At 36.2% G+C, this 18959-nt stretch overlaps 1 protein-coding gene across 5 annotated transcripts in view; it reads left to right on the top strand.

Annotated features, from left to right (window-relative positions):
• Positions 1 to 18959, top strand: part of BANP (BTG3 associated nuclear protein) — a 156771-nt gene that overhangs the window by 76699 nt on the left and 61113 nt on the right. For 2 of the 5 annotated variants that reach the window (XM_010579600.1, XM_010579597.1), the window contains 3 exons: positions 3202 to 3332; positions 7153 to 7215; positions 9608 to 9652. In XM_010579600.1, the coding sequence (XP_010577902.1) occupies positions 3202 to 3332; positions 7153 to 7215; positions 9608 to 9652 (239 nt within the window). Of the gene's footprint in view, positions 1 to 3201; positions 3333 to 4466; positions 4735 to 7143; positions 7216 to 9607; positions 9653 to 18959 lie in introns of those variants that run through there. The other 3 variants (XM_010579598.1, XM_010579596.1, XM_010579599.1) reach the window with 2 other exon arrangements.

Genomic DNA, 18959 nt, shown 5'->3' with positions numbered 1-18959 from the left:
GTGAAGCCAAACTGAAATCTATAAGTGACCATGGGAGATGTACAGTATGATTGCATTCAGTCTGTGTCTGCTGTTCCCACCTCTGAAAAGCGTAATAATTTCTGGCATCTGTGAAGCAAAAGATGGTTTTCGAATAAAGGCTTTTGGACTTTACAGTTAAAAATATATTTCAATATGTGCATATAATATATATGTAAATACATATTTTTATCTGCTGCAGCTCTTATTTCTTTGATGCTATTCTATTGCATAACTTTCTTAATCAGAAAATAAATACTCGTTATAAATACATCTTTGTGTTTTCTCAGAAGTACATTGTTGCAGTTTGTGTAATGGCAAGCTACAGGAAAAGTACTGCTAGAAGGTTATTAAACCTGCAAGTGAAACATGTCTTACCTCACTTGTGTCCCAAGTCCAGTTTTGCTATTTGTGTATGTGTATTTACATTTACACTATATATGTTTGAGCGTATGAAGTTATGTATGTATGCATATGTGTGTATACACACACATCTAAATGAAGGATTATGTATTTGGACACTGTGGTTTGACTAGAAGTTGAGTTTTAACTCAACTCAGCTGTTAAATTACATAGTAGGGGACTGGGAAACATGATGGAGAGACAAAATCACAATGGAATGGACTAGTGGTAGCCTATAAGAAGCAAGATGAATAAGAGTGGGCTTTCTTAGCCATTTAGCATCCTAACAAAATGCTATTTGTAAAATAAAAAAATACAGAAAATTAATTGCATAAAATATTATTAAGATGGAAGTAATGAAAATGAGAGAAAAGTGGAAGACAAAGAGGCTTATGTAAATTATCTTTCTAGAATATCTGTTACTTTCAGTGACCATGACAAAGCCACTGGCAATGGAAAGCATGGTATAGTATGAGAATTTGAATAAATCATGTTTTTATTTTGTTGACGGTGCAGTTTCTTATACTAGGTACAGGACTTTTCTGCCAATTGTGATTTGTTAATCCCATCTGGAATTCTTTACAGCAAACTTCCATTGTACAGCAGTGTAGGAAATACTGGAATTGCACAGTAAGCAACAGGACTGTATTTAAGAAATTCTGCAGTTACCCACTAGTCAAATGAAAGGTATGAAAGACGTATGTCCAATAGACAGCAAAAACATGTACTTGTTACGTTTTGCTTAGTTACTGCATTAAGTGTTCTGGTTGTAGTTATGTATTTGCAGATTGTTAACATAATTAGAGCTGTCTAGTTGAATTGTTAAGCAACTAAACTTTTCAACAAATAAGTAAATACTAGCTTGGTGGTTTTGAGTTAGTTTCCAGTTCCCGTGCTTAGAGTTAAACCTCAAAATTATCTTCTTCCACAAACATTTGCAGACAGGATGAAAAAAAAAAACCCCAAACCCCCCTCCCCAAAACAAATGGGTGATTTTATTAAAGCACATTTCTATTAAAATCTTTGTATGAGTGGATAAAGCTCATTCTTGCAAAACTAACATTCTCTTTTCAGTACAAATCTTAAGAGTATTAAGTAGAGGTATTAAAATTTTATGAAACATGGCTTCCTGCTGTGTTGGTTCAAAAAAACAAACCATCATTTCAAAAATCAAAGTGTATCAGCCATCAGTCATCTCTGAGCAGGATGAGGCCTATCTAGTGTTTATTTAAGCAATACATAAAATCTAGTAAGGAAATGATCTACAGTGGAAGTAGAGTGACACTGTTTTCTTAAATATTTTCATTATAGTTTCTGGTACTTGGGCAGCTTGAAAGCCGTGTAGTATTCAATGTTACTACATGTTAGATATTAATGTGTTTTACGTTACCTTGCAGCAGAAGTGTCATTGTCAGAGTAAGAAATAATTTAGAAAAATTGTGAAACACTTAATGCTTCAGAGATTTTTTTCTATGTATTTTAGTGGCATAGCAAAATAAAAATGTTAGAATTGTTTACAGGAATACTGTATGTAAAAAGTATTTCTTCAAAAGCATTATTCTAAAAGCTTTTTATGACAGTCCTGTTCTCTGAGATGTCTCAAATACAAAAAAGGAAGGGAACTAGGACTGATGGTGAATCTTAGTATGATACTAGTATGATATCAGGACATTTTAAGGTTTTTCCTTGCAGTGCGTACTTGAACTTGTCACCGGTGCTGCAAAAGTGTCACTGATCGATAGCCCCAGTTTTGTTCTTGATTCCTAAAAGCATATATGATATCTAGTGATACATTTACCTGCTAGTGGTATCTTAATCTGTAGGAAGACCCATACATAGCATTAGTCTCTGGTATTCCACTTTACCCTTTCAGTACAGAATTATTGACCTTATGAGTCTCTCAGTATCACTGACACCAAATGGATAAAAAGAAGTCATGTTTCAAAAACAAAAAAAAAAAGAAAAGGCATTTGAGTGCTTTTATTGCTTTTATGCTAAAAAAAAAAAGTTCTTTTTATTTGCCTTTTGCCTCTTACATTTATAAAAATCCTTTCCCTGTGGCTGAAAAACTTGGAAATGAATCTATGATACGTCTACTTCTAATGCAAGTTGTTATCCTCTTGAAATCACGCAATGTTTTTCCTGGTGGCTGTCACTGTTACCCAAAGATAACACCCAGGTGCCTTCTTTTTTCTGGGGGTGTTTTCAGAAGGCCTTGCTTTGCAGTGTGAGGTAGTGTTTCAATTCATCCAAGTCAAGAAATCAACCTGCCATTTTGAGGTTAAAAAAAAAATATAATTCCAGGCTCATGTGTGTCAGTATGAATTATAGATGATAGATCTGAAAAACAATTGAGAGGTATCCTTTATTTATATGATAACTTCAATTTACAGGATGGGTTTTCAAACGTATTCTTGTGGTGGTGGCAGTCGTAGTTCTCAGCTGCACAGGTGCATGAAAGAAAGTGTTGAACTACTTAGGAAATGTATGTGGTTTTGCTGTGATATGACTTCTACAGTTGCAGAATCTTTAATCTAGATTCAAAAGATGCTTTTTAAACATATGCTTTCTCAGAGACAAAACAGCCTTTGGAACTCCTCTGGAATTTGTAGCAAATCTACAGGTGAGCAATGAACATGCGTAAGAATATTAATGTGTAAATGATCTGCACCTACTTACTGACTGCATTTGTTTTCCACAGTTTTTAAGTATGCATTTTTGCAAGGCCACTGGCATGAGATACACACACATAATAAAGCTGGATTTTTGTCTCTTTTCCAGAGGGTTCGCAGAATTCAGTTTCAGCTTCTAATGAGATCCAGCAGAACCAGCCACAGGCACTACACTATGCACTAGCCAACGCTCAGCAGGTTCAGATCCACCAAATAGGAGAAGATGGACAAGTCCAAGTAGTATGTACTCAACTTTTTCTAAATTATTCCATTTAAACAATCTAGATTATTGCAACTTTGCTTCAGTGGAAATTTAATTTTTTATTTTCAAAAAGTGACGTATCACCACTTCCTAAGCATGATTTTCAGAAAGTAAACATTGAAGGCTTATGAAAAAATTTTTAATGTAGCAAAAATCTTCATGCAGGATTTGCTCACACAGTTGTTGCAAATAAATGCACATTCTTTACTGTATATAGAACTGATTAGTCTCTACCTGGCTGTTTGCTTGCACTTGCCATTATAATAATAGCAGACCTACTAAGCACATGATTTACACTTCAGGGGTAGTTCTGACTATGACTTTCTAAACAAGAATGCATTTGTTTGTTTATTTTCATTTAAACCCCCCTGCTTTCTCAGGCATTTTTGAACATCTGTTAGCTGAATCCTTTACATGTGTATTCATTTAGATACGTGTATATAAGTAAAAGTTATAAATATTGACATTTTTTAAGCCTGAGACCCATACCATAACTTAGGCCATGATTATTTTATATGTGTTTTTCGTGTACTCTGAAAAAACTCACCTTGGCTGTACTTCCTGTGTGCCACAGTTTGACTGTAAGGATTGTTTTAAATTCAAATTTTACAAAAAAGTAGAAGAAAATAATGAAATAATGGATTGTGTGGCATTTCTGATGTGCGGCATTCAGAAATAGTGAACTGTATCTGCACACTCATTCTTTTGTGGTAGAAACCTGAGAATTTGATGTGTGAAATCTGTCTGCCATTAGTTTTCAAAAACTTCAGGCTTTGCAGGTTTCGAAGGTACCAAGAAGTTTGAGTATGGGCCAGCACTCAACTGTGCCAGGCAATGTCCAAGCACAGAATGGAAAGAAACATGCACAGACATGCATGTACCCATTCTGCATGATGATCACATAAGCCCACTTTCCTTAGAAACCAGGCTAAAGAAGCAGGTAGAAATGGGCAAATAAACAAGAACTCTTGAGAGATATTAGTCAACAATATAAACTGTAGTACCCAGTGGTCTGGCTTTTGCAAAGGTTTTAGTCAACGCCATTACAAAGAAGAGTCTGAAGTAGGATAATGAAGCATCTTTGGTAGATATTTATAGTATTCTCTCCCCAGGTAAGAGAGGCAGTGCATGAGAGAAGGAGCAAATGTGCCCAACTGAATAATTTGCACATGGAGAATGAAAACACAGGGAATACTCAAATCTGGTCGGTGTGGAAATGGTGAAGTTGCTCAGAAATATGATGAAGAGAAAAGGCTATAAAGGACAGATGCTTTTGGAATGTTATCAAAAAAGACATGTCTGTAAGACCTGGTGAAAGTTTACTGCAGTACCAGTAGAAGAATTAGAGGAGAAAAGTGTCATGGAAATGGCAGGGGGGGAAATTTAAAGATGTGCGGCACAGTGTTGGAGACAACTGGCAGAGCTGTAAGCATTGCTTAAAAGGAGGACTTAAATATTAGCCAGAATATTTTTTAAGGAGTGCATGGCGGTGGAAGGGGTTTGAGATGAAAATGATTGAGAGGACCTCCAGAGAGCAGCTGTAAGAGTTGTGGAGAGGAAATTGCAGTAGAGAGCACATTCTTCCAAAGTGAAAAAGGTTGCTTATAAAGTAAGAGAGAAGAAAGAGCTGGAGCATGGCTGTAAGGGATGCTAGGAACCATTAGCTGTGAGATTCAGATAGGGTCGGAAAGTCTGGGCCACCCCTTTTGTTTTCCCAAAGGCCTTGCCCTTTCCTGTTACGTACCTGGATACCATATGACTTAAATAGAAGTTGAGGTGGGAATCCTGGAGAGTGATTGCTTAATGGAACTAGATCGTAAATGCTTTGAGTTACTATCCTCAAACATGGATGAGGACTAAAGAGAAGTGCAATAAATAAACCTGCAAACTTTTTTTCCCTCCTGTCAGTTGAGAGCATCCTCATTGAAATAATGCTCCTTCTGCAGAAAGGGGGTGCAAAGGTTCCATTTCGCCTTCACTTTTGCCATAACCTTACAGTATTGTTGTGTGAATTTTTTTGTCTCTTGGTTTCCCTATATATTTTAAAGAGCATATCTTCTTAACTGCTGTATGGATCTTTTTATGAGATTTAATTGATGACTGAAAAGTATTTTTCAAGTCTTGAAAGACAAGGTAGAAGGGAGAATTATATGAAATACATGGCTATAATAGACAAAATGGTTATGCTTATAGATGTAAGTGATGAAACTTTACCTCATTAAAAGATCTGAACCTGTCAACTATCCTTTAAATTGATTGTGGAATCCGGGAAAAATCCACTATGACCCACAACCACTCTCTAAATGTTGTCATAATTTACCAAACACGTAGAGGGGTCCTAGGTTGAAACAGATGAAGATGATATTGCTTTTTCAGTTCTAGGGAATGATACATGTAGATCAGGGTAAGAGTCATTAGTAAGGTAGTAGTTATTCATACTATATAAGTTTTAAAAAAATCAGTATTGAGTTGAATTTGTGAACAAACTAAAAGGACTGTCCTTAAAGGCCAGCTATGTATCTGCAAAAGATGAGTGAGCAGTTCTTTTTTGGAATGCTGCATGATACAAAGGTGAATAATGTCACCTTCTCCCCCCTCCCTTTAGTCAGAAAGGATTGCTTATATTTGAAAACGCTATAAATGGATCTTTTAAATGTTCAATGCTTTTTCCTGGGAGCCCTGAGAGCTTGATGTTAAGGAGGGAAAGTGATTCTAATCTCAACATGGACTGGGCTGTGCTCTAATTTTATATACAGTCCCCATTGTCAGAGTGATACTTTCAGTATGTTTTTTCTCCCTATAAATAGACAGTTTCCTTCCAAAGGAAATGAAACTGTTTGAAATAGAGGGATCTGTGTTTCTTTGAAAATCACATGCAATTGTTCTTGTGTTATAAAATAAGAAGAGCCTTTGACAGAATTCCAAATAATTATCTTTAATCTCTGTCTCATGCAGGCATATTAAAATGAACACAAAGCCTTATAAACCTTGAAGTAGGTTATTTAGAATCCAATCTCCCTTCAGGTAAATCACAGTAGCAAAGACTTTGCTGGGCTAGTCAGGATGCACAAGGAATTCCGTCCACTCTCTTATCCATGTTTTGATCAAATGGTAGGCTTGATACCATTCTGAAGTAGTGGGTATGGTCAGCAATATAAATTATTAACATTATTAAAACTGTTAGGGCAGATTCTCCACTAACATAAAGCAGTGTAACTGCATTCAAATTATTGACTTCGTGCCAATTTATAGCAGCTTGAGAGATAGTCTTTAGCATGATACTGTACTTCTACATAACTATGCGAATGTACAAAGATACATGGATACTTAGAGATACCTTTTAAAACCTCACTCTCAGTGAGTAGTTAGTCTTGGTGTATCAGTTTTAAGAACTGAGTTTCCAAGGTCTTTAAATAGGATTAATGTTTCAGGCACAATGCTCATCTACCAAAGCAAGTTAGTCCCATGCTTTGTGTATCAGTCAAAAATGCAGATACTTTGTCTATAGAGAAATGCACTACATAAATGTTATTTATTATGATGCCTATTTTCCTCCCTCTTATGTGAAAATGAACCATTCTTTCTTCAAAGTCACTCTGCTTATACTTTGCATAAAAAGATGGGGAAATAAGGTTGCACTTCATTTTTTTTTTTTAAGTTATCTTTGATGGTTTTCATTGAATAAGCATTTTGCTTCCATATGTTAAGCTGCATTGAATCCAAGGTAATAGCTTCTTCCTCTAGTTATGATTTTCTTCTGATGCTCCTTGGTGTTTTCTTTTGTTGTGGATCCCACAGGGCCATCTCCACATAGCCCAGGTTCCTCAAGGCGAGCAAGTCCAAATCACGCAGGACAGTGAGGTAAGTCAAAAGTTTGGGTGCCCGTGGAGCAGGCATTGGTCAGAACTTAGGGCCCTGATTCTAAAACCATACCTCTGAGATCTGTTACAATACACTATGGAGACCAGCGGGGGTAGAAGTGAGAGCATGTTGTGGAGCTGGGACGAAATGTGCTTTATGGCCATTTCTTTTTGGTTGGTTTTGTTTTTTTTTTTTGGTTTTTTTTGCTTGTTTTGGTTTTTTGGGGTTTTTTTTTGTTTGTGGTTTTTTTTCCCCTCGACCAGCCAAGACAGCTCCCTGTGTGTGTTACACTAATGATTGTTGTATACGGCTGATGGTCTTTGCTGGAAATTTAGTACTTACAGAGTATTATAGGAAACCAGCTTAGGTGTTTGCACTGCCATTGAGAAAGGAAATTATTTTAGTTAGGTTTATGAACTAAACGTGTTCAGAATACTCAGTGTCTTTAATTGTGGGAACTGTTGAACAGGAGTTGGAGAAACCTCCAGATGCCATCTAGTAAAGATATGAGGATGAGCGGTAATGGATTTAAACTGAAAGAGGGTAGGTTTAGATTAGATACTAGGAAAAAATTCTTTACTGTGAGGGTGGTGAGGCACTGGAACAGGTTGCCCAGAGAAGTGTGGATGCTCCATCCCTGGAAGTGTTCAAGGTCAGGTTGGACGGGGCTTTGAGCAACCTGGTCTAGTGGAAGGTGTCCCTGCCCATGGCAGGGGGGTTGGAACTAGGTGAACTTTAAGCTCCCTTCCAGCCCAATCCATTCTATGATATATTGCAGAATGAAGTGAATTTACCTGCGTTACTGATCAAGTAATCTGGCACTGCAGTATTTACACTTTGTAATTTTTTCCATAAAAATAGTACATTAGAATGGAAACGGATATGGATAAATCCGGTACTGAACCCTTCATTTTTTACTTTTTTTTTTACCCCCACTCAGGCAAAACAGCTGTTAAAGCCAGCTGAATTTACCTGGGAGAGAATGCTATTGTTATTTAAGAATGTATAGAGGCTTCTGACTGCTAAGACTGCTGTTAGATTTCCTGTGCACTTAGTTTATTTACATGAAGAAGCAACAGCAAAATAGAGGTTAAACATAAATGCAGACTACAATTTTAATCTGTATGATTTCCCTGTAGAGGTTTTTTTACTCAACATTAAGCATATCTGCCTGTGAGTTAGTTTAATCCGTTTCCAAAGTACCCTAAATCACATCTCATAAAACCACTTTTGGTGTGGAGGACTACTGTTAACTCAGGGAGCTATTGTAGAATAAATATTATCATAAATATTATATAAATATTATCATTAAAGGCAGTCTCCTTTGAAGAGCTTGTCAGACCTAAAGAGAAATAAGAAAGGATCAAAATGGTCTGGGTCTAAAGGAATGCATAGTGTGCTACAATAACACTGAAGTGGTTCTTGGGTAAAGAGCCACTGGAAAAATTATGATTCAGCACATGCTAGTTGTAATTGACCCTGAGGTTCAAGCACACCCCGGTGTCCATTGGCTTCATCTGAAGTTCCCGTATGTAAGACTTTTAAGGACTGCATTTGTCCGTGACAGATGAAAACATCTGGTTTTAAATTTATTACAATGTACACAGCTTCAAATAAAGGGAAGTGCTGCCAGTAAAAGAAAATGCAGAAAACACGCAAATCAAAGAATTGATATTTTTTCCTCAAAGAAATGTGCTATTTCACTGCAAGTCTCTGTGTTTGGGAAGCTGTTTTTCTTAATCTAAGTGTACTTTTGAAAAGACGCCTTTGAGCATATGAATAAAAGTTTCATTTTGTAAAGATACTGCTTTCCTTTTTAGACTTTGTAGGTACACTTTTCTTTAAAATAGTTTACATTATTGAGATTTTTTTGTAATAGATGTAATTCCTGTAATAGAACTATGTTTGTCTTTGGAATTGAATTTTGATAAAATAAAAAAATGTGTTAGCACAGGCAGTAACATTATAACAACAAGTAGTAAATAGCACTCATACATGTAAAAGTGTTACACTGCTAATTCTAGTTTAGTAAGGGTTTGACTTAAAATTGCGGTTTTATATGAATAAGGAAAAACAAAAATCTTACCTCAAAAGCAATACAAACAAACTTTGCACAAAATACTGTACATTCTAGAGTAACTTTCAAAAAGCAAAACATGCTGGTGCTGGAAAACCTTCTTGCTTTTTAGTCTTTTTATCCTCTGTGGTTAAAGTGCTGACCATTGAATTGTAGCTGGATTGCCAAAATAACCCTCAGCAGAATTTCCTAAATTAATACATTTCCTTAATATTGAAGTTGTTTAATAATGAGATGAGAAAGAGGCCTTTTTCAGGACAGAGCAACTTTTTAAATTCCAAAGTTGTGTTTATTGTCAATGCTCTTATTTTACAGGGAAACCTGCAGATACATCAAGTTCACGTGGGTCAAGATGGGCAGGTAGGAACAGAACTGAGTTTTAAGCAGTATTTTACTTTGGTCTTTAAAATTAATGTTGCGATTGGAATGATCTCACATTATTAGTGGCTGTTTTAAAGAGGAAAATCTGTTCTGGTTTTTCTGTTTAAATAAACAACTTGCAGAATGATAAAACATAAGCTAAGTATTTTGTCTGTGGACTGAAAGAATTTGACTAAGCTTATTTCATTACTTGTGCAACATACTTTATCCTTGTGTTTTATACTTTCTTGTCTTTGGCCTCTTCACTTTTACATTTACTAACTGGATTGATTACATTGTGTGCAATATGTTTGTTTCTGTTATCAACTGTCACTATGGCCAGATGTGGACTGCAGTCCGTGCAAACCGAAGAACATTTATTGCTGAGGTTTAAGCAGCTATTTTTTCATTATATGGCTGTCTTGGGAGAAACAGATCTTTCACATCTGCTTTTGTTCTTTTTGATAAGATGGCTTTATTAGGTGCTTATGCATACATGAGGTAAGAAAAAGAAGCTTTTACTTTGAGTGATGAGTCAATAAGTGATTAAATTAGCAGAATTTCCATGTCAGGTGTCAGCAAAATTGCTAACATTTGATCTCAGACACACTTTACTAAATGTTGAGCTATATAGAAATATCCACAGCACAAAAGTATTCCTGTAAGAAGCTTTCTAGCCAGGCCACTTGAATAAATGTGTTATGAATTTTTTTGTTCCTGTTGAATATTAATAAGTTAAGACATATGGCTAGAACTTGAATGCTGCCCTGAACTGAAAAGGCTCACATCCTGAAGGTGCTTGAACACAAAGGCCTTGAGAAACTACCAGTACTCTGAACTTTTGACCACATACAGTATTTGTGTGGGGAAGCAATCTAACTTGTATTTAAATAACAAAAATAAACCCCCCACAAACTTTAAGTGTTCTTTACTGAGATTTTAATCAGAAATACTTCTGCAGAAGTGAGATTAGGAAAGGTGATTTTTTGGAGACGTGTCTAAACCTTTGTTGTAATACTTACTGCTCTTTTTTTCCTTCTTTGTGAAATGCTGCTGTCCAAATTGCATCTTCTTAAAAGACTGATGTTGGGTTGTGTTATGTCTTTCTGAGAGTGGCATGTAGACTAAGTTAGTTTGGTGGGTTTTTTTTTTAATTATAGCCCAGTCCCATTATTTTTCCCCTTTAAATATGTACTCATAACAAGTATTCCACAAATTGCATCTCTTTCTTAAATAGAACCAAAGAATGTAGTTTAAAACGTTGTTGTGAGTTCATGCTGTTTTTAAGGGAAATGCTTGTATGACTGTATTTTCCTGACCCTCCATGTTAGGCAGGGAGAGGTGAGTCCTTTCATACAACAGTAACATTCAGCCGTGTCTCATGCTAAAACAGTCACAGAGTAAAAAACCGTAAACTCTGTAGAGTAGTAAAATGCTTTGAAACTCTAAGTGCCCATAAGTGGAGTCTTGCTGATCTTCTGAGCAGTTGCATTAGTACATGCAGAATAAGGCAACACTGGAAGAAAGGTATTCTAAAAGTATGTGTTTGTAAATGTGTGCATACATGTGTCTGTGCATATATGTGGATATGTGATATATGTTTGTTGAATTGGGTGAGAGCACACACAAGATAGGGAAGAAAAGCATGATTTAATCTTTGTTGTTGTTGAAATTAACATCAGCTTATCCATATAAATGCATCTGTACTATTACATCGTATATCACGTTTGTGATAATCTTGTTTCCGCCTAAGTGGTTGTGTCTGTACATGTCTATGTAGGAAATCAGTTTAGCATCCAATTTTGGGGTTTTTAACTAACTGTACTCTGGGCCCTGCTTTTAAACTTCCTTGAACACAAATGGTGAAGTGCTGGGTTTTTTTTTTCTTCATGCATTCAGCTGCATTTTGGTACAAAAGAGTAACTGCTGTCTCTTGAGCATCAACAGTCAGGCGTTGTCACACTTCAGCAGCTATCTGTGCAAATTCACAGGAACCCTGAAGCTCCTCTGAAAGTATTTGCTGCTTAACTTTTTTCCAGTGGACCAAAAAATAGGAGCAAGCAAATATTTAGGGGATTTTTATCTCCATTCTGTGTTAGATATTGAAACCTTCATCAGCAGTTTAAGCCATGTGGGCCTGTTTTGCACTCAAGTGGATGAGTAGCACTCACATGATTTCTTGCAACAGCTCCGTGTGTGTTATGCGAGGGGGTAGAGGGGAGGTCTGTGGCTCCACTGGCTTCTGCTCATCAGCTGATCTGTGTTAAGTGACCATTTTTTGAACTATTAGCTCATAAAAATTGCAAAGGAAAATGAGTTAAACTAAACTGCGTTTGTGGTTTAAGAATGGAAGTTGAAACTAATACATTTTCCTTGGCACTTGTAGTGGGATAAGAGCACAAAAACCTGTCATATGATATGGTTCAGTGGTAATATAAGTCATAACAATCCAGTAGCTTGCAATCATCTGTACATGACCTGTGATCAAAGAGACTTCTGTAGTTTTCCCACCTGTCCATTACTTTTCAGGAGAGTGGCTTTTTCTTCCATGTTTTGAACTCTAATGCCCGCTGCCAAGGGACACTGAAGAATATTGATAAGGAAAGTGAATGATGTGGCATTTCTGTTACCGAATATTTTTAGCTGGCTAATATATACTTACTAATGGTACTAGATACTAGATCTTAGCTTGCCTACTAAATATTCCCTTTGAAAATTCATCTCATGCTGCTGTTTTCCACATCTTATTGTACACTTCACAGATGTCAGGTATTCTCTCTATTCAGGTGAGGTTTAGTACTGCCACCTGATGCAGGCTTTTGCTCTGAATCACAAGTAAAAGGTTTACAAGAAGCTGGGACTGCAATGCATAAAGTTGTTAGCTTCATATGAACTAAAGCATAAAATGGCATAAGTCTACTACTTATCAATATTTTATCAGTAAAATTTCCAAGGTGTTACGTATGTTTTAAGCTTTGTAATACCAGTAATAAATACTAGCTTCTCTGCAGAATGCTGCCAGTTGTTTATTTTAACTTTCCCGCCCCCCTCTTGAATTGTCTGTCCTGGTAGTTGCACTGAATTTAGATCTTGTTTTTCTGGCACCATTGTTCGTGGAACTAATGAAATCATGCCAAAAAGAATGCTGTCTACCTACACATGTGTTCTATTAGCTGAAAGTTTCATATTTCAGTGCACGTTTAATAAAAATACCAAACTGCAAAAATAATTAGACTTCATATTAACTAACACTTGAAGCCTTGGACCAGTGGGAATCTTTTTGGACTTTGCATTTTATACTTTTGAATTACCAGAAGTTTTCTAACTTGTTTCTCTTTTTCCTCTGATTACCTGCTCTCCTTTCTCCCTAACTCCATCCTTTTCTTCCTTTGAGCTTCAGTGTTCTGCATCCCAGGAGGTGTTCAGTGTGTGTCCTGCACAAGCTGACGTAGTGCCAGTGTTCAGAAATATACATGCGGTGTAAAGAGGCAGAACAAGAGAATTTCAGTAGTTTGCCATTCCTTGATTCTGCATTTTAGACACTCCATTTTGTACACCCTCACAGCCAGTTTCTCCAATTTAGAAATTAATTAAAATGACACCAGGCAAATGGTCTTCAACTAATAGCCTTAGTTCTTAAATTAAAAAGTTAATGCACTTTAAAATCTAAAGTATGATCATATGTATTCCTGGAGAGCTGACAATTTGTTCTGCTCAATGAATGAAAAATTAATAAGAGTAGCAGCATTTAATTCACTTAGTATCAGTATCTGTAGGTAAGTTAGAAGCAGCTGGAGGATCCAGAACAAACAGCATGTATGATAGTTTTAGCAGAAAAAAAGCTAGTCAGTGTAAATTGCTTCTGTAGTATCAGTCGTATTACTGTGTGCATATGAAATAAACATGCAGAACTGCTTCTGCTACATTACATTTTTCAAAAAACCCACAAACTTGGCATCTTACATAGTTGTAGACACAGTCTCTTCCAGATAAATTTGTAATCAAAGTGGTGTGCTGGGACCCATCCATAACTGTTGAGTTACATATACGTAGAGAGAGAGGGGATCACATTAATAACACATTTTTCTGCTGCTTAATGAGGTATTTGTGTGGAGCAGTGATTGCATTATCTTTTTCTGAACTTTTACTCTGACCTTGCTGCTATGAGCTCTATGGCAGCTCTGAGGTCTAGGGGAGTTCAGATACCGGGCTGTGGAGGTAGCTCACCCAGTGAGCTTTAGAAAAACATCCTCATATGTGTAATGTTCGTATGAGAGTACACGAATCCGTGATCAGAAAAGATACGCTTGGAAAATTGCTGTAGTGATGGAGAAAATACAGCAGACTTCAGTGCTGCGAAGTAGCAGCTAGCTGCTGTTGGGTCTGAAAGGTTAGAATATAGACGTGTATGAGAAATAGATCAGTGAGAGTTTGTCTTTAATGTCCTCAGGAGGAGTATGAATCTGATGTCTCGTTCAGATCTGTTTTCAATACACATAGTACACCCTGTAATACAGCTCAGAAGGAGATATGACCTCATCACCTATGTTTGAAACATCTGTCCGATTTCTGTACTCTGCTGTAGTCTGAAGTAAAGGGCAAGCTGTTAAATCTTAGAGGAATGGAAAAGGGGGAGAAATGCTTCCAAATGTTCAAGGGGAAAAAACCCCTATTCTGTTAATCCCACATAATATCCAGTGAATCTTTTCTGTGACTGGATCAAACTAAAATGGAAATAGGTTGGTTTTAGAGGAAACTATTTACAAACCTATGGGACAGTCTTAAACCAACTCTTCTAACATCTGGTTTTTGTATCTCTGTTTACCTCCCTGATCGTTATTGAGATATTCACACCTTGCTTTTCAGTGAGGGCACCACGCTTTTTTAAGGTCAGATTTAATCCACAACTCGAGCCTGATTTTTCAGTTATACAAACAAAAAATGTGTTGACATATTAACTTGGGCTTCTGCTCGCTTTTATCCATTTTGCAGATGTTGTTTTATTGGAAAACTGTTTAATATATTTTCTGAATATGCATTTTAATTGCCTTTACTCTAAGCCTTTGGAATAGATACTTCAGTTTCTATCAATATTAACAACTTCAATAATAACATATTATCCAAAACAGAGGAAAGTACCATCTTCCACCGTTCTTAATTTTCATATAGTGCATCTAATTGAAAAGTTCTAGATTTAAAAATACTAAAATTCTTTATTCAAGTTCCTCAATCAAGAATTAATACAAGGAGTTTTTTTCCTGTCCCTAATTTTTAAGCAGTAGAGGGCAGTAGTATTAAGATGATTGTCAGTTACTTTCTCAGCGAAAGCTTGAAGAAATGAGGAGGAAATTTGAAGTGCAAGAAATGTGCTGCTCCGACATCAACCTTGTAAACTGTCGTACCGTGGGGACAGAGACACATTCACAGCGTGAGTCTTTCTGCATGCATTGCTGACATAGGGTCTGTGTGTGCACGCGTGTGTGCTTGTGTGCAAATGAGAGAAAGGAAGACGACCTTAACTTCTGCCCCAGCTGCTGTAGTAGATTGAAAAGGCTTTCTCTTGTTTCAGCATATCTGCTTTGAATAATATGCACGGAGAAACAAACAGGATTGTTAGAAGAAAAACAACAAAATTAAAACCCCAATATAGTTCAGCTGGAACTTAAAAACTGCTCATATCATTTAAAAAAAAAAAAGATTATTTCAAACTGATACTTCCTCAATAATAGATTGTACTAAAGTCTTGCAGGTCTGCTCTATTTTTAGGAGCAAAAATGAAGAGAATAGTTTTGAAACAAAATGTGCTTTATGCAGATTTCACATAGAAGCACAATGTAGAAGCACAATGTATTTATGGATAAAGTAAGATTGCTTAAAATACTTAAGTGTGAGCATTTTAATTACAAGATTTTTTTTTTTTTGGTTGAAGGTAGTCTTTTGTGCACAAACACTCTTTAATGTGGCATTCCATAGAAGAGGTGTTCTCTGCTTTGACTGCTCCTCAAAGTACATCATCAAAAACACTCACCATGCTTTTTAGTTTTGAAAACTTAGTTTGCTAGAGGAAGTAGTATTTTAACAAATTAAAATTGAGAAATTTAATTTTAAAGCAGTTAAGTGTATTAAAACTTAAAAATGTGTATGGATTAAAAAAAAAAGCTTGGGGAAAAAACCCTACTACTTAGGTGATCAGTAACATACAAAATATCTCTAGAAAAATGAATACTATAAGAAAAAGAGTAACATATTTGTGTTAAGTGTGGGTAACTAAAAAAGTAGCTGTAATAAACTGTGTTAGGTGTAGTTTAACTGCAGAATTTAAAATCCTTTTGTAGGTTTGCACCTACTCTGTAACTGTAAACAGGGTAAGACGCTGTCCAGTAAGATAGCAACTGATCTCCAGTGGTCCTTGTTGTCATCGTTCTGTATGACATTCCTGAAACAAATCTGTGCAAATTGTTTACTCCAGGTTATTATATTTGATGATAGAACAACAGAATTCTTCTACCCCAATATGGGGAGACAGTACTCGGGGAAAATACAGTCCTTCAATGGCAGTCAACAAAACATAACAAAATAGGAAAAAAACCCCACAGAAGGGGAACTGCTACTTAAGAGGTATTGATGGGAAAATGCATTCTCTGTATTTACAGAACGCAAAACTAATTCTGATATTTAACTGCAAATGCCATATTTTTTTTACTACGTAACATAATTTATCCACTTTTGGGGAGAATGATGAGTGATTTGGAAGCTCATTGAAAGTCAGCAGGCCTTGCTCTATAAATGAGTTAACATTTTTGAAAAACACCTATGTTGCAAATTCAGGGATTCTGTATTGTTTTGTTAAGACTTAAATACTAATGTAGTTATGGTGACGGGGCCATTTCTTTCCATGTCTGTGCCGCTGAGTTGTGAGATCCTTCTGCCTTTCTGCTGTCTTGGAGAGCCTGAAAGTGAATGCACTTTTTTAAAACAATGAGAATATGTACTGGTTCTTTGTGTCTAATTTTACTTCTGTCCCTGTCAATAATGTAAAATTTCAGAGATGAGTTTTTGGATGACGAAGTTCACTAATCAGTACAGAAAGCTGTAGCAGATATTGAAAAGTCACCATGACTGGAGAGTAGCTTCAATTTCTATCCTTATGGTTTTAAATTTCAAAATGTGTAAAATGTTTTCTTTGGTTTCTTTAAAGACTGGAAAACCTGAATATTTTGCTAGCACATTTTAAAATCTTCTGTTACTTAACAAGTGATTAATAGTTTGGGTTTTTTTTAATTGTTTTTATATTTAAGGTGAAGAAAAAAGTCCTGAGTCTTTTAATTTTTTTTATTTATTTTGGTGAGAGTTTTGCTGCATTAACCTGACCACTTCCAGTAATTTTTGTCAGGTTTTTTTTTATTGCTTAAAGATGTATTGTAACTCTTTTCTTAAACTAAAATTTGTTTAAAAAGGGGTGGGAAGGGCGACCCTGGCAAATTTTGAGCAGTGTTCAAAAAAGGATACCTAGTTGCTGCTATTTATACAAGTCTTCTCCTTCACCTTGTTGAGATTTAAGTTGGGTTTTTTCCATTGTGCTGTCTCCATCTTTTTACTCATTTATGGTGCATGCTGCTGGGAAGGCAGTAAAAAAATCTTTTGTACCAGAGAGTCAGCGGTATCAGATCCCTGCAGACGTTATGGGGTCATAAGTTTCATTTACAAACTGGCTGCATTTAGTTTTCTTTCTGCACTATTTTGTGCCAGAAGATACTGCTTTGTTTTATGGAGAAAACCAGCTATGTCCATGTCTGATATATCACCAAGAACAGTATGCTGAACTGGGTCAAGAGGAAAAACTTTCTTCCAGCAGCATGGCCCATTCTCAAATGGAGTAATTGTTACACCTGACTGCCATCAGTACTTCAACATTTTCCACTCTAAGACATGTTTATGACTGTATTTTCTATTCCAAGATGTAGCAGGTATACATTGGCGCTCTCTTGAAGTAGTTTAGTGCTCTTGAAATTGGACTTTATTTCATTCATCATGATGGATGAATATTTCCCCATTTTCAGAGTGCTTAGCAGGCACTTCTAGAGCCTCTTTTCCATATGTTATTTAAGTTTACATGACATCAGTTGAAGAACAGACAAGACAAAATGAGTTCTTGCCCTGGTGTATGCAGAAAATGTACAGCTCTTTAGGGGTTTTTGGTTGTATCAAGTAGTAGTGGCACCATTTCCCAGCCTTTTCAATACTTAACTAAAATTAGCTATCTAAATGCCATGCTGCTAAGAAAAAATAATAGCTTAGATGAATTTACTTTCTTTAGGATATCTCTAGCTATTGAAAAGAACCTTTCATGGGCTGGTTGCTGATCCTGAATGCCAGGTTAACTTGGTTTCTTTTAATCAACCTTGAGTAGGGACTGATTAAAAGACTCTTTGCAAAATTAGCAAATATTTTTGCATTTTCTTCTCTCGACTTTAAAGCAGCCTTTATATGGTGATGAAACAGAAGGCAACATCTTTGTGTAAGTGTGGGATGGCACAAGCAGTAACTATTATATTTTTGTTCCCTTAATGCACAAAAGAACTGGTCTGCTGTGTGGTGAAGTTTTCATCTAAATGTAATGGAGGGTGGAAAGAGTATTTTATGGTGCTTTTCAGATAAATGTATCCAAATAAATTTTACACGTGGGAAAGGAAGGAAACAAGGAAGAAAGGAACGGGCTTAACGAAGTTTATCAGGAGTGGAAGAAAGGAATTGCTGCTTTGGAGATAAAGCAAGTATTAAGTTGTTTTAGTGTACTTAAGGTTAGGTGTGTAGATATTTATATGTTGTAGACTATCAAAGGTCATTCATTGTTGTTAATCTGCGGTTCAGCACCAGGTTTAAAATGTGAGCTTAAGAAATCATGGGCACGTCTGCCCTCTGCTCTCTGTCTCTCCGCTAAAGTTCACTAGCGCTCATCAGGTGCATAGCACTGGTCTGAGACTTACAAAGCCATTTCTGTTTTACCATTTGGTAGAAGGACAAGCATCTTCATTCCATAGTGCTTCTTGAAAAATGCTGAGCTTTCCTTCGAATTCCTCATCAGCCATTTTGTGATTGTTATTTGCTGACATTTGCTCTGCTTTTTTATTTGAAGTCCTTGATCTTGTCATGTGGGCAGCTGTAATTGTGATGCCTTTCATTTTATCGTGATAATACTTTGTCTCATCCAGGATCTTAGTATAGCACCTAAGAGATAACATGTAAGAAAGTTTGCAGTTGCCCTTTCAAGTCAGCTTGTTTAAGAAGTTTTTCCCTATCTACTAAT

This window comes from Haliaeetus leucocephalus, unplaced genomic scaffold, assembly GCF_000737465.1.
Source record: "Haliaeetus leucocephalus isolate CR32 unplaced genomic scaffold, Haliaeetus_leucocephalus-4.0 Scaffold668, whole genome shotgun sequence".
NCBI lineage: Eukaryota > Metazoa > Chordata > Aves > Accipitriformes > Accipitridae > Haliaeetus > Haliaeetus leucocephalus.
Note: the sequence above shows the minus strand (reverse complement) of the source record. Positions and strands in the feature narration are given on the sequence as shown.